This window comes from Physcomitrium patens, chromosome 10 (assembly GCF_059467195.1).
Source record: "Physcomitrium patens ecotype Gransden chromosome 10, ASM5946719v1, whole genome shotgun sequence".
NCBI lineage: Eukaryota > Viridiplantae > Streptophyta > Bryopsida > Funariales > Funariaceae > Physcomitrium > Physcomitrium patens.
In genome coordinates, this window is record NC_143419.1 from 8,891,955 (window position 1) to 8,905,622 (window position 13,668).

The following is a 13,668-nucleotide window of genomic DNA, read 5'->3' on the forward strand; positions in this document are numbered from 1 at the left end:
TTCTAGAGAGTAAATATTGAGTAATTGGAAGTGGTTATGAGGTTTCTAGGAGTGGCAATTGTTGGAGTAGTGATTCTAGTATTAGCATCAATATTCATAATAGTAAAATGCAATCACAAGCCAATAATACCATCTATCTTTTTATTATAACTTAATTTTTTTATCAAATGAAAATTTAATAAAGTATCATATATGAATTGAATGTAAAGAATAGTTTAGAATTAGTTTAAATGATAGCTTGATCGTAGATTTTATAATCAAATACTTAAAATTACCACTTATTGTTAGCAATAAGTGTAACACTAATTAGAATTATTTTGACTACAATGACAATACCTACATAAAACATGTTTGGTATACATATATCTATACATTTATGAGGCTAATATGTTTATTAAATAATAACCAGGATATATAAGTTCAAATTTCAAAAAATAAAATACAATAGTTATAAAATATTCATTTGGATATATATATATATATATATATATATATTTATATATATTTATATATATATATATTTATATATATTTATATATGTATATATTTATATATATATACATACACGTTACATGCCTTTGTATCGAACTAAAATTGTTACATTCTTAATTAATTCAGTACTACTATATATATATATATATATATAGATATGGATATCAATTTTGTAATACTGCCTTGTAATATACTTTTGAAATGTGCATATTATACATATATATAAAATGAGCCTAACTCTGGAGAAGAAAGAGGAATGGATGAATGGAAAAGAATGGGCATCTCATTGTGAAAGGGCCACATTGTGAACAACACACACCCAGTTGTTGTTGTTGGACCTTGAAGGCAAAGAGAGTTGCGAAAAGAGAACCAGAAAGAGAAAGAAAGAATGGGTTTCAAAATGACCCGACGGAATGTTGTTGATTCCGGAAAAAGATTTTTTTTTAAAAAAACATGAACTTTTTAAAATAAGATCTCTCTCTATATATATGGATTTGCTTATTATATTATTTGTATTATATCTGCTTTTTAGATAATACTTGTGGATTCTTTTCATCTAATACTGGAAGCGTCGCCTTTTTCATCATCTTCTGCTTGCTATTGTGCCACCCCTTCATCGTCTTAAAGGTTTTTTTTAATTCCTTTGAAGAAATGTGTGTGTGTGTTTGTTTGGCACCTTTGAAAATTACTTCGGGAAACAATTTCTGGTCAAGGTTTGGTGTGGGCGAGTCTTTGAAAGTAAATGTATTTCATAGATTATGAAAATGTTTTGGTGATGTTTGTGTTATGCTAGTAATGTTCAATCTTTTGGCTTGAATGCTTCTAAAGATTGCTACAAACTTGTGTGAATTATCAATTATTGTACAGTATTAAAGAAAAATTAAAAATAAATATATATATTTTATAACTTGAATCTGAATTTAATAAATAACTATATTACATTATTGAAGACAAGATGTAATAAATAAAACATGGTTCTATTTACAAGAGTTTTCTTCGTATGATGTTTGAACTTAAATGTCATAAAGATTTGGCTGAATAAAAAAAATAAATAAATAAATAAATAAATAAAATCTACAGGCAATTTAAGTAATGGATTGTCATTGCAGCATTTTTAACAATTACACATGAATCAATGAATCAAGCTACATTGACTTTGCAAAAAGTTTGATTCTCTATGTTGACTTGATGAATGAATGGATGGACGATTAAATGAAATATATATATATATATATATATATATATATATTCTCACTCCATAGAATGTATCTTAAATTATCACGTTTAGACACTTATTGCTTATACATAATGTAATTATTGTATTGGTCAGCTTTGAAGTTTGAAGGATTGCTAATCAAAAAAATTGAAAAGAGGAAACTTTCAATTTTTAATAGTTAGTGTCATGTTATTAATTTATTCTCAACGTTGTCCTTCAACTGCCGAATTGATACATTACAGGATGATGCACAATTTTTATTTGAATTTTTATTTTTTATTTGAATTATTTGAATTTTCAATTTTTATTCGAATTTTCAATCATTTTTTTTGAGAATTACGTAGATTCTACATTTCCATGTTCATGCAATTGGCAAAACAATTATCTCTCATGGACTTGAGTAACTGCTCATTAAAGTCAGATAAGGAATGAAATCCCAGATTGAATTGTAAGAAAAATCCAAACTCTTCACACGATCTGCTTAAACGAAGAAATCATGTTCCACATCATTCACCCAATAATCCATGTTTATTATCACAACAAAAAATCAAACTAAACTTTGATTTTTGATCAACAGGAAATCAATGAAAACGTAAGAAACAAATAATGCAGGTTACAGATGATGTCATCAATACTGTGTATGAACATCCTACCGAGAAGACAAAAATAACAAAAACAACATACAAAAAGATGTAATTTCGACAAATTCCTTTTGCAACGTGAATGAAACTGAAATTTTGCACTACTATTCAATTTCCGTTCAGTGGTCTTGTGCTCCACCAGTTTTAATTGTAGCCTGGTGCCTCTTCCTGGCAGCATGAATTCATTCAGAAGCTGGGTACACTTTGTAAAATTTCAAGCCCACAAAATGTCACACACACACACACACATATATATATATATATATATATATATATTCACACACATCTGAACTGCTGCAACTTATACTCACAGTGTATCGATCTACCTGATTAAAAAAACATTGAGTTTGATTGTGTATGGTTACATTAAGTTGAGCTCCAGTATAAGCAGACTAGTTAGAATGACTTTCTTCCCGAAAAGATGCAACACAGACATCCTTTTGCGGAGCCAGAGAGAAGCATTCTTGCACCCATGGTTGTCACGCTTACATGGAAGTTCCAAGCAACTCTTCCACACCGCTGCAGTGAGACCTCACAAGACAGAAGCAAAATACCAGGCACTACTACAAAAAAGCATATCGTGTGATCATCGGACAATGAACGGCACTGAAGGAATCCACAACGAGTGAGTTCTTCACACACACACACACCGCAAGCAATGACAGCGAAGACAGAGGGAGATGGCGATGCATGAAGAGAGAAACGCATCGTATTCATTTGGGAAATAGTACACAGGGGGGTGTAAAGTGGAAAACCATCGCTAGTCCAACGCTGATTGCCCACTCGCTCCGGCTCCCGCAGCGAAAGGATCCAGACCACGAGAGAAGCAGGTTTAAAAAAACACACTGCTCGTGTATGCTACCACGTGAGTCGCTACCCATCAACAACACTGCTGAGCATAGTTTTCGTGTTATATACACTCTTGTCCACCCACATGAAAAAACTCGAAGGGCTAGGTTACATGATCTATTTGACCAGCCATTTGGTTGGGTGATTGGCAGCCAGATCCAACATCGGAGAACATTATATTTCGATGCCCGAGGAAAAATTTGATGCGAAGAGATCGCCGCCCTTGCGCAGTTTTGTTTTTTTAGTAACATTATTTGGTTAAAAGCATACGGGACATCTGATCAACCCATTTTCGTTGCAATCCGGGCAGCGAGCAACCTCGTTCGCCGCCGTTATGATCTTGCAGCTGCCGCTGCAATCCGGGCACGGCACGAATCGGACGCCGCCGCAGCCGTCGCAAGCTTTCCGGAACTGAACCACGGGGAAATCCCTAAGCAGGTCGCTCAGTTTGCCATCCTCGTGCAGCTTGCGCACTTCATCCGACCCGCCGATGTATCGGCCTTTGATGAAGAGCCGGGGCACGATGACGGGCCCATCAAGCAGATCCCTGAGCTCCTGACGGAACTCAGCGTGCATGGAGACGTCGCGCTCGTCGACCCACACGGAGTGACTCTGCAGGATCATGCGCAAACTGTGACAGTCTTCGAATGTTTTTCGAATGCCGCGCAGGGATGTTAGGTAGAGCACGACGCGATCATCGCCCCCCGGAGGACACTTCTCCTCGTATTTGTAGAGCGGGTCGAGGTTGACGCGAGGCCGAAGATGGCTGTCGTCGAAGTTGTCGAATGGCATCACCTTCGCGAATGAGTCCGACTGCCGTGTCCTGCGAGAGCCATACGTCCCTGAATGCAAATCTCCCCGGCCACCGTCGCAAATGCTGCTGGATGTGTCGTTGAACACAGTTTGTTGCTTGCTTCGTGACCACTGAATCGGGCTGCTGTCGTCGTCTGCAACGCTGCCGGATGTGGATGCTTCCCCATCGCTGCGGTGACGGACGTGGCACCAATCGTCGTCGGAGTAAGACGTGGGTGATTTCTCCTCGTTGGCTGCAGATTGAAAGGTGGCCAAGATGTCCGGGTCGAACAAATTGCTGTCGCCATGAGAACCATCTGAAACGGTTGGAAACATCGTGGACTGAAAAGACTGGCCTGAATCCTGCTGCATCGGGAAGCCCATCACTTGCCCACTCGGTAGTAGCCCCTCACGGCTCGACTTGTGCTGTGCAATGTCCATCTGTAAGCCTGCATTGTTGAGTGACCCACTACACCGTTCTGGGAAATCCACAGGCATGCCCGTGCTGGAGAGATCCATGCTCCCCTTGAAATCCATGCTCCACCTGCTGGAGAAATCCATGCTGCCCCTGTTGGAGAAATCGAAGCTTTGGTTCGTCGAAATTTGTGTCACAGACGAATTGGAGTCGATGGAGTGATCGGGGTGTGGAAGTCCTGCCTTGCTCATGATCCAGAGTCCATCGACAGCGTTGAGCGATCGCGACCGGGTGAAGCTGGGCATACTGGACAATTTAGGCAAAACCCCTACACAGCTTAGATCCTTGGGTGGGGGAACCGCAGGAGCGGGATTGGTCGGCAACGGTGATGCAAGAGGCGTTCGATCATCGAGTCCCTCCATGAGCTCCCATGTGTTGATCGTCTCCGTCTCGCAAGGCTCCACTGTCTCTTCCATCTCCTTCGGGTTCAGCGGGAACTTCGCCTCGATTTGGCTTTTCCGAATTTGCTCCAGCTTGAACCGAGAGTCGCTATGTTTCCATGTCGCCATCGCCATGTCGGTCCACGTCGTCTTCGGCGCCTTCCCACGAACCGGCATAGTGTCTGACTTCCGTAATTTGCTGTAGCCCCCAGTCTGTTCTTCATCAACGGCGCCATTACCGCCGATGACAGACACCAAGTGCTCGTTCACTTGCTCAGACTCGAGCAGCTTCATGAGGCCATACGTGCTGGACGTGAGCGCGACCACATGATAATCGTAGTGCAAGTCACGAGGCTTCGAGGATCGCAAGGGTGTGAAGGAGCTACTCTTACTGAGCTTCCGCCGATTCCCAAGCCTTTCCCTGTCCCGAATCGAGATCCCGTTTTCTCTCGACGCCGTGCACCCCATTGTGAAATACTATCCAAGTCTAATTAGTTGCGAGCGATGTCACTCTGTGATGCATGTATGAGCCGTTACTACACAATGCTGAAGATCTAAACCAGAAGTTTCAAGTGATGCTGACCACGCTGCTCTCTCACGCGCTTCGCACCAGAAACGATTCATTGATTACCCGGGTCCGCCAGCTTCCTTCCTCACGAGTCACGTAATCGCGAGGCGAAATGCGTGGGTAATCCCTGAAAGAAGAACCGCAAAACATGGTCAGCATTCGATTGTATCCATGGCTCACGCACCAACAGAGCGCTTCGAATTCTCCTCAACGAAAAGCAAGTCGGACGGTGATCTGAACGGAGTTTACAGATGATTATGCGATGGCAAAGAAGCCTTATTCGAAACGTCGCAGGCCAGCAACGAGAAACCGAAAATCCCAAAAGAAATTAAAACATCAATTTGTTCAATTGTGCTGAGAAATGGGAGGAGCGCAGAAATCCCGGAGATGCCGCAAGGAGCACGGGCACAATCGAAACTATTCTAGAATGCATGAAATCTCCAAGAGAGCGTGGACGCACCGGAAGATACGACAGATACATACCCAACCACAACAGCAAGGCCAAAAAATGCAACAAAGCGATGCTAAAGAAAAATTTGAAAATTGAAAAGGGGCTTTAGCGGCTAGAGGTGGAAGCTATAGCCACGGCTAGACGAAGCAAGACTGAAAACTTCACAACAAGCTCGAGACAAGAGTCTTGCACACCACCAACCACTAGAACTCCCAATTAGATCTCAAAAATTTGAATATGGCTCTGAAGGTCTGATATGAATCTTTCAAGTCTACGTGGATAACTCGCAAGAGTCTCCCGACGGGCAGTACCCAACTCTCACCGCCAAGCACTATTCGGAGCAATGAGGGAGTGCACATTGGTGCTCGTGATCGGTAAAGCCTCCAGAACAAATCTCCGAGTAGTCAGACAAGGACTACAGACAAGTACTACGGCCGAAAGGTCCAGGATATTGTGATATTGCAAAGCTACACGAAGTTTAACTTCCATTGTTTACATTTGCTGGTTTAGAAATCCACCGAAGGTGAGCGAGTATCCAAAAAGTCACTGGCGCATTAGTACAGAGTTGGAAATATGGAAGGGAAGACCTCGTCAGCGAGGGGGCATGGCACGGAAAACGTCTAACCACCGATTCATAAGGAAAATTCACACAGAACCCAAACGAAGAGACCTGATGCTCAGACAGCACAACGGAATTGCATCCTAACAACTGATTCATAAGCAGCGTAGACACGGTTGGCTAACCTGAAAAGTCTCCGCTACCCCGACAGAGATGATTTCGTTCCGTCCATATTCTCCGATGCCAGAAAGAAGAATAAAAAAACGTCTCCTTCCTGTCCAGTAACCCTCACTCAACCACCCAACCACTGCAACAAACTCCTCTTCTTCAACAACAAATCTCGCACGCCAAAATCTTTGCTCCCTTTCTTCGTTCTCAAGGTCAAACGACTAGTCCGGTCTGATTCACAACGCTCCACACCATTAGCACTTACAACGATAGGATTTTCTCCTTTATTAGATCCGCAACACCAGAAGAAAATCGGACAAACTGGATTCACAAACCGACCACACTCACCCCGCGGAGTAACCAACTTTTCCAAACTGTTGGTGCCCTCGATTGCAACTCACGAATAAAAATATACATTCAACACGGCAGCGCGTCGGAAACTCAGGACTCCGGGTCTGACTTCGACGCAAGCAGGAACGTCGAGATGGGCTGACTGGCTATCAGGGAAGGAGCAACAATCTGGTCCGTGAACGTTCCCTAATACACCAACACAGCAGACAAACCTGCGAGCGACAATCGCCACCCTAGAAACTACCCATTTGAAAACAATAGGGGGCTCGATTCTAGAGCCGCGCTAGACCAGCGTCCGTCCAAGGCTGCCGTGAAGGCGGCGAAGGCGGCCAAGGCACATGGCGCGGCCCACCCCAACTACTTATCCTCCTTTTCTCCAACCTCAAAATTCCAGAAATAAAAAAAACCCACAACAAACCGAAATCACACAGTTTGTGATTCTAGAACGCCTCTTCCAGAGCAAGGGCTAAGGGGTGTTTTCATTCTTTTCTCTCCTCTCTTTTTTTTTTTCTTTGTTTTTTTTTTTTTAACTTTTTTTATTTCACTTTCAGTTAGGCATGCGGACCGCAGGTGCAGGGTGTGCTAAGGCCAAGCTCTTTCCAGAAATTCCTTTCACATCTTGCCCCTCATTTTCAACGCCGATGATCGCAACTGTGGGCGACCCCACCGAGGCCTCCATATTCAGTCGCCCTGGTTCACTTATCAAATTGCTGCTTTCAACCCTGAGAGCGGAAGAACTACAATTAAACACACAAGGTGCTTTTGTTTTTATTTTTATTTCTTTTAATCAAAGTGGCCCAGATAGCGCAATTAGTGCAAGCCGAAGGTAAATTCAAGAGATATCCTTGACCGGAATACGCACTGATGCTTTTCGGATGTGTCCACAGTTACGAAGAAAATCTTGCAAATTTTTTTTGACTCCTTTCGCATCCTGCAAACAAACTTGGTCAACGGTGAATTAAAAGCCCATGGGGACCTGTGCGGTGAATCGGGATGCACAACTGGGCTCATCGTCCATTCTTGTATATCATTTGTGTCCAATTTTTTGTATAAAATATCAAGGTGGAACCAAAGGGGGGGGGGGCTTAGTTGCGCATAATTCAACGTGATCAGTAACTCGATGTGACAACACCATGACTTATGTGGTATGGTTTACGCACGCTGGCCTTTTAACCATGCATTGTTTGAGGTGATTACGATGCTCCGCAAAATTGGGTTCCTGCACTGGCAATCAATGTAGGAGTAATGTGAAACGTCAAGAAAGCTCACTCATCCATTTTCCTCCCTCTCTCCAGTAACAATTTTCCACTTCGAATGTTTACTAAGATCATTCAATTTGACAATGAAGACCTTTCTCCCTGTAGAAAGTAAACAAACACAAATCGAGTAAAAAGAAATGGTGCAGTGGAGAAAAGCAAAATATGTGTGAGCTGTGTCCACAAACAGTCCTGGTCTAACCGAGCCACCTCTTTTCACCAGTCTCAGCGGCAGTACACAAGCTCTTTTCCATGACTTTTGGGGGCCATCTTTGAGGCCCCAACCAATACCCTATGTTAAAAAAGCAGGGGTTAATCTTACTACCCACAGTGGTCATGTTTACTCCTCCACTTACCCCCACACACAAACACACTCACTCACCCACTCACTCTTGGTCGACGCCGTAAAAACCTCAGTGCAGAGGTTCAGATTGTGTAATGCTGACACGCGCATGTTCTATAGCCTATTTTATGTGACAAAAACCTGAATCTGTAGCCCCATGAAGCTCACACCAAGGAAGTGTCATAAAAATGGCATTCAAACGGCCCTAAACATTCATCCTATTTCGGCCAATTGGCGAAAGTTAGTGTGAGGAGTTACCTCAAGGATCACATCGAAACGAAAGCGAAAGCCGAATGGGAAGACTAATTCCAAGTTCCTGAGTTACTGGTTTTCCGACCACCGACGTGTCCATACGATGTGGGTTTCAATAAACCCTCGGTGGCGGAGTTTTACTGACGTGGGTGTGCGAGGAGTGAGAAACGAAGTGGACAATGCTCGATACGCGGAGGCAGGTCGGGGGAAGTTGGGAATTTCGGCACCTGAAATGTGGGAAGTTACGGATGCAGCAAAAGCGGGGCATTTCATTCCTTTTGCCGTGCGCCCCGCGCCTCCATCCGGTATTGTCGCCATGACTTGTGAGATGCGGATGATTTTGTGGACACGAAGCCCTGCTTCTGCTCAGACAGATCTGACCTGAAATTGCGGTGATTCTCAATCTTCGAAAGTGGAGGTGCTTCGATCCGAATCTGCATCGGGAGCTGCAGGATCAGTGCCACTATCCCTGCAGTAAGTTACGCCATCAATGGATCGAAGCCTTGAGCATTTACGCAGCCGTATCATCCAGTCCCTAGATTCGCTGGTGTGTGACGATGATGTGTAACTTGCTGGTCTAAGAATGTTTGTATGTGCTTCGATTGGGATTAAGTCGAATTCGTTTGCGTTTGTGTTCAGAAAATTAACGTATAAGGATTGGACAACATCCAACGCCTCTGTCCACAATGCCACTCGTAGCTCCTTGTTCTCAACCCACTCAATCATTTCTGGCATCGAGAATGTTCCCTCGATTGGACGACAGAAGCGATGACTGTCCATGTGCTTGAGAGATCAGTTGCTCAACAGTTCTTGGACTGCAGATGAAAGGATGAATCGTGCACATGCGCTAGTCGCTAAGTTAAAATAGGGCACTAAAACAGTGGTGAGTTTGTCCGATGTTACAACGGCATGGAGCACCCATTCTTTGACGTTTCACTGAATCTGGAGAACAGCAAACGGAGGAAAAAGAAAGAAAGAAAGGGAGAAAGAAAGGCATGGGCCACCCAATAAGTTTTGCAGGTGCCATGAGCAAATGACCAAATACTATGGATGGATTGATCCCCCTCAACCATAGATATAAAATGATACAAACATTTGATAGGAAAAGCACAACTGCTATGGCATCTACTCCCGAATTTCAAGCAGGGAATCACTCGAATGGGCGCGCAGCTTTAAGTTTACTTGCTAAAAAACAATGACGTCGAACCCTTGGTCTGCAACTTGGTGCTTCTTATTTGCCCTTTTCACGAGGCGAGTGATTGAACACGAATCGAGGCTTTCCCGAGATTTTGTTACCATTCAGACGAGCCCCATTTTATTTTATTTATTTGCATTTCAACCATCGCAAAAGAGGTGCTCTGAATCTGAGATAAATGCGGGCACTCGGTGAAGGGCACCATGGAAGGATAACAGGACATGATTGTACCCCCTGAGATCAAACCCGCCTGGCACATTAGAGCAAGCACATTAAGGTCATCAAAACCATTTCTGCCGAGGAGGATCAGGCATGCCGGTAAAAGCAATCGGAGCCAGGGCTTCAAAAGATCACAGAGCCCTGGTCGAGGAATATAGGCACAGTGGGTATCCCGCAGTGTGACTAGCCCTGGCTCTGACCTGCGAGAGGGCGGTGCAGCCAAGGTCATGGAGTCAAGGGCATTCGAATTCGCGAAGAGATTGATGCTCGTCCATCGAGGTCAGTCTTTCAAATCCCCCGCTATTCGGTCCAACCCTTTTGTGAGCGGCTCCCACCTTGCGGTATTGTCCTTACTTAAAATTCAAACGTGGCATGAAGTATGCTCAAAACTCACTTTGGCAAGCTACGTACGCACCCCACCTCAACTTTCCGCTACGTTTTAAAGTTATAGGTGAGGCACAGCAAAAATGACCTTCTATTCAAAACGCCGTGCGCGGCGTCACGTGGGAGACATGGCTTAGAAACTGCCCAAATTCAGCGCCAGTTCGGGGTAACCCAGAAGGCAAGATTCATAGCTCGACAATCCCACCAAACCCTCGCTGGGAATCGAAACTCCCGCTGCGCACAATCCACCGCATTCGGTGGAAGATTTGTGCATCTCCGCGGAAGCATCGACCCGCTTCGAACACGCGTCTGTCCTCATTCTGTAAAATTAGGGTTTCGCGGTCACCTAAGCCCACGCATGGGACGCGGGAGCCGAATCCCGCGCCTCCGCCGCGCCTCCGGAGATGCGCGGTCCTGAAGCCGCTCGTTGTGGGAGTCACGGTGACAGGATATGCGCGGGTGGGGTTCCAAGACCGTGTCTCACTCACACGCACACCGACATGTTCCACTTGAAATTTGTGTGCTGCGTGAGTTCATTTAGTGGCTTATAATGTTTGGGTTCCATGTGTGTTTTTGCTAATGTTATCCCATCTTTCTTTCTTTTTATACTATGATGGAAATATGTATGACAGCAGTATAAAAGGATTAGATCTGTCCCATATGATGGATAATCCTTGCACATGCTGTCATACATATTTCCATGTGTGTGTGTGTGTTATTTTTTTATTTTTTTTTTAAATCTTTTGAAATAATAAAATAATTGTAAAAATTAAATACTTATGAATGTGTACATGTCTATTTTTATATGTGTATAATACGTGTCCTCAAACTGTTTTGTTGTGATGATATACTCCTTTGAAACTTGATACTTTGATAACCATGGCCTTTAATAAACAAGGTTGTTCAAAAGTAGACAAAAGGTATAAGAGTTTATAATGTTTTGATTCTTATTTTATTTTCCTGAAGTTATGATGTTAGGTGGTTCTTCACCAAATCGTGAAAAAATTAAGTGTTCTGTAACATGCAAGATGAGCAATTAGGATGACTTTGGTATGAACAATTTGAAGAAAAATCACATGCTACTTAATTATAAGGCTTCATTTCTTTTCTTTTATTTTTTTTCAATATTTAGGGCTGGTCATGTAGTTGAAATTTAAATAATAATTAGGTCTGATGATATAAGTTCTACCCTGTAACAAGTACACTAAACAAAAATTAACTACTAAGGATGTTTATAATTCCTGGGCTCAGAAATTTTCAATTGTTTAAATGCAACAAAGACGGAAAGATTCTTCTAAAAAATTCCTCACATAGAAGTAATCAATGGGGAATTCAAATAAGCATTGAAGTTGGTACACACTTGACAATTTGAGAGTGGAAATAGCCTTTTAAATTTTGAAGATATTAATGAGAGTTATTATATTTTTATATTGTCTATAGAGATTAAACATTGTATTTTACTTGATAAATTTGCTTGATTTAAGATTCACGTATGAACATACCATTATTTTTACTGTGATTTTCAGTTAGAATTTTTTTTTTTTTTATTATTTCATAAAGAACGCATGAATTCCCTAATACGAGAAAATCCACTATGCTTGCAAATCTAATGTAGAAACTTAAATAATACATAGGAGTTAGATCTTAAAACTACAACAAGAAAATTTAAATAATTTATTTAAGAGTAGAGCATTTTTCTTCATGTTGGATAATTTCATCAAACGATTTTAAGAAAGAATCGTAAAACAAAAAAAATGTGTGAAAGAAGTTTATTTTTTTATTTTTTTAACTGACCCTTCAAAGTTTAAACGCATCTTTTTTTAGATTTCTTTCCATAAGTATCCATTGAATATTGTATATCTTTTTTGGATTTGCAAAATATGAATTTTAATCTATCAATATGTCATATAACCAATCATTTTGGCTAAAGTTTTCATGAAAAATTATAAGCAATAACATAATCACTAAAATAACATATAAAATAAACCAGTTAAATCATGATGCATTACTTTATCATTTTTGTCACTCAAATTTGAAAATTTTGGAAGTCTGAATCATGAGTTCAAGATATTTTATAAGTGAAAACTTTTTAAAGTTCAATTGGATTTACAAAAATATATTGAGAGGACAAAATCTGATTAAACATAAAATGTGACATTTAATACTTTACTTATTCTATTTTTTCAAATATGAAATCATTCTTTTATTGAAGTGTATATTTTCCATCTGACAAAAATTCACCATAAAAAATAAAATTAAAATAAAATAAATTCACACATCAGAGGTTGATGCATGAAGTCTTGTGTTTTATAATGCATATATTCAACTAAGCATTTTTCTGTGCGGAAAAGTTTTATAAATATCTTTTTTTGTATATTTCTATATTTAGAAACAACCAATGATATTTTCTGGTTCTCAAATATGTGAGGCATATTAGTATATATACATATATGTATATATGTTTGTTTTTGGGCATTTGCAAATCTAAACATATTACCCTAAATTTAAAAATTCATCTTCAGATATTAATTTGTTCATATTTTAGTTTCAGCATATTTTCACAAAATAGAAGTGAGTAAATGTAAGTGAATGTAATTAAAAATAATTTAGGTTGAAGATATCTATGTAGGCAAATTATCATATAAGGTTCTTGAGTACAAGTTGGTTTTACATGTGTGATTAGATACACTATATCTTCATTAAATCTTTCCATTAAAATTAGTTTAATTTCGGAAACTATTGCAGAAGCATTCTATAACTTAGATATTTTTTCCTCATATCTTATGGTCATTAGGAAGTTTCTATACAATTTTCTTGTTAATTATTATAAGTGAACAACATTTAACTTATCTTTATGTGTTTTAGTGCCTCTTCTATATACAAGTCTCAGTTTAAGACTATTTATGTATTTATTAATAACAACTCTTTGATTTTGCTAATATTACTTTTTTGAGAAACTTATTCAATTTTATAGTATTGTACTCAAATCCACTTCCTTAAATGAAATTTAATTTTAATTCTTATAGTGCTAAATTTTTTTCTATTGGGAATAATAAAATATTAAATCTTGAAACTAC

General features: G+C 40.5%; 1 protein-coding gene and 1 long non-coding RNA gene across 6 annotated transcripts; one reads left to right on the plus strand and one right to left on the minus strand.

Moving 5' to 3' along the window:
• Positions 1 to 3,036: 3,036 nt before the first annotated feature.
• LOC112287910 (uncharacterized) lies at positions 3,037 to 7,292 on the minus strand. Its single transcript, XM_024531529.3, has 3 exons — positions 6,940 to 7,292; positions 6,609 to 6,822; positions 3,037 to 5,540 (listed from the first exon to the last, which is right to left on the minus strand). The coding sequence occupies exon 3, from the start codon at positions 5,311 to 5,313 to the stop codon at positions 3,457 to 3,459; it is 1,857 nt and encodes a 618-aa protein (XP_024387297.1). The 5' UTR covers positions 5,314 to 5,540; positions 6,609 to 6,822; positions 6,940 to 7,292; the 3' UTR covers positions 3,037 to 3,456.
• Positions 7,293 to 8,497: 1,205 nt separating this feature from the next.
• On the plus strand, positions 8,498 to 12,089 carry LOC149988251 (uncharacterized). 5 transcript variants are annotated; one of them, XR_016505120.1, is made up of 4 exons: positions 8,498 to 9,267; positions 9,433 to 11,050; positions 11,570 to 11,641; positions 11,843 to 12,089. It is a non-coding gene; the product is annotated as an uncharacterized LOC149988251 (long non-coding RNA). The 5 variants fall into 5 exon arrangements; XR_016505119.1 differs by having other exon boundaries at positions 9,433 to 11,641; XR_016505117.1 differs by having other exon boundaries at positions 11,570 to 12,089.
• The last annotated feature ends 1,579 nt before the right edge of the window (positions 12,090 to 13,668 follow it).

Excerpts from the sequence above, each read along its gene's own strand:
- LOC112287910 (XM_024531529.3), bottom strand. The coding sequence starts at position 5,313 with ATGGGGTGCACGGCGTCGAGAGAAAACGGGATCTCGATTCGGGACAGG.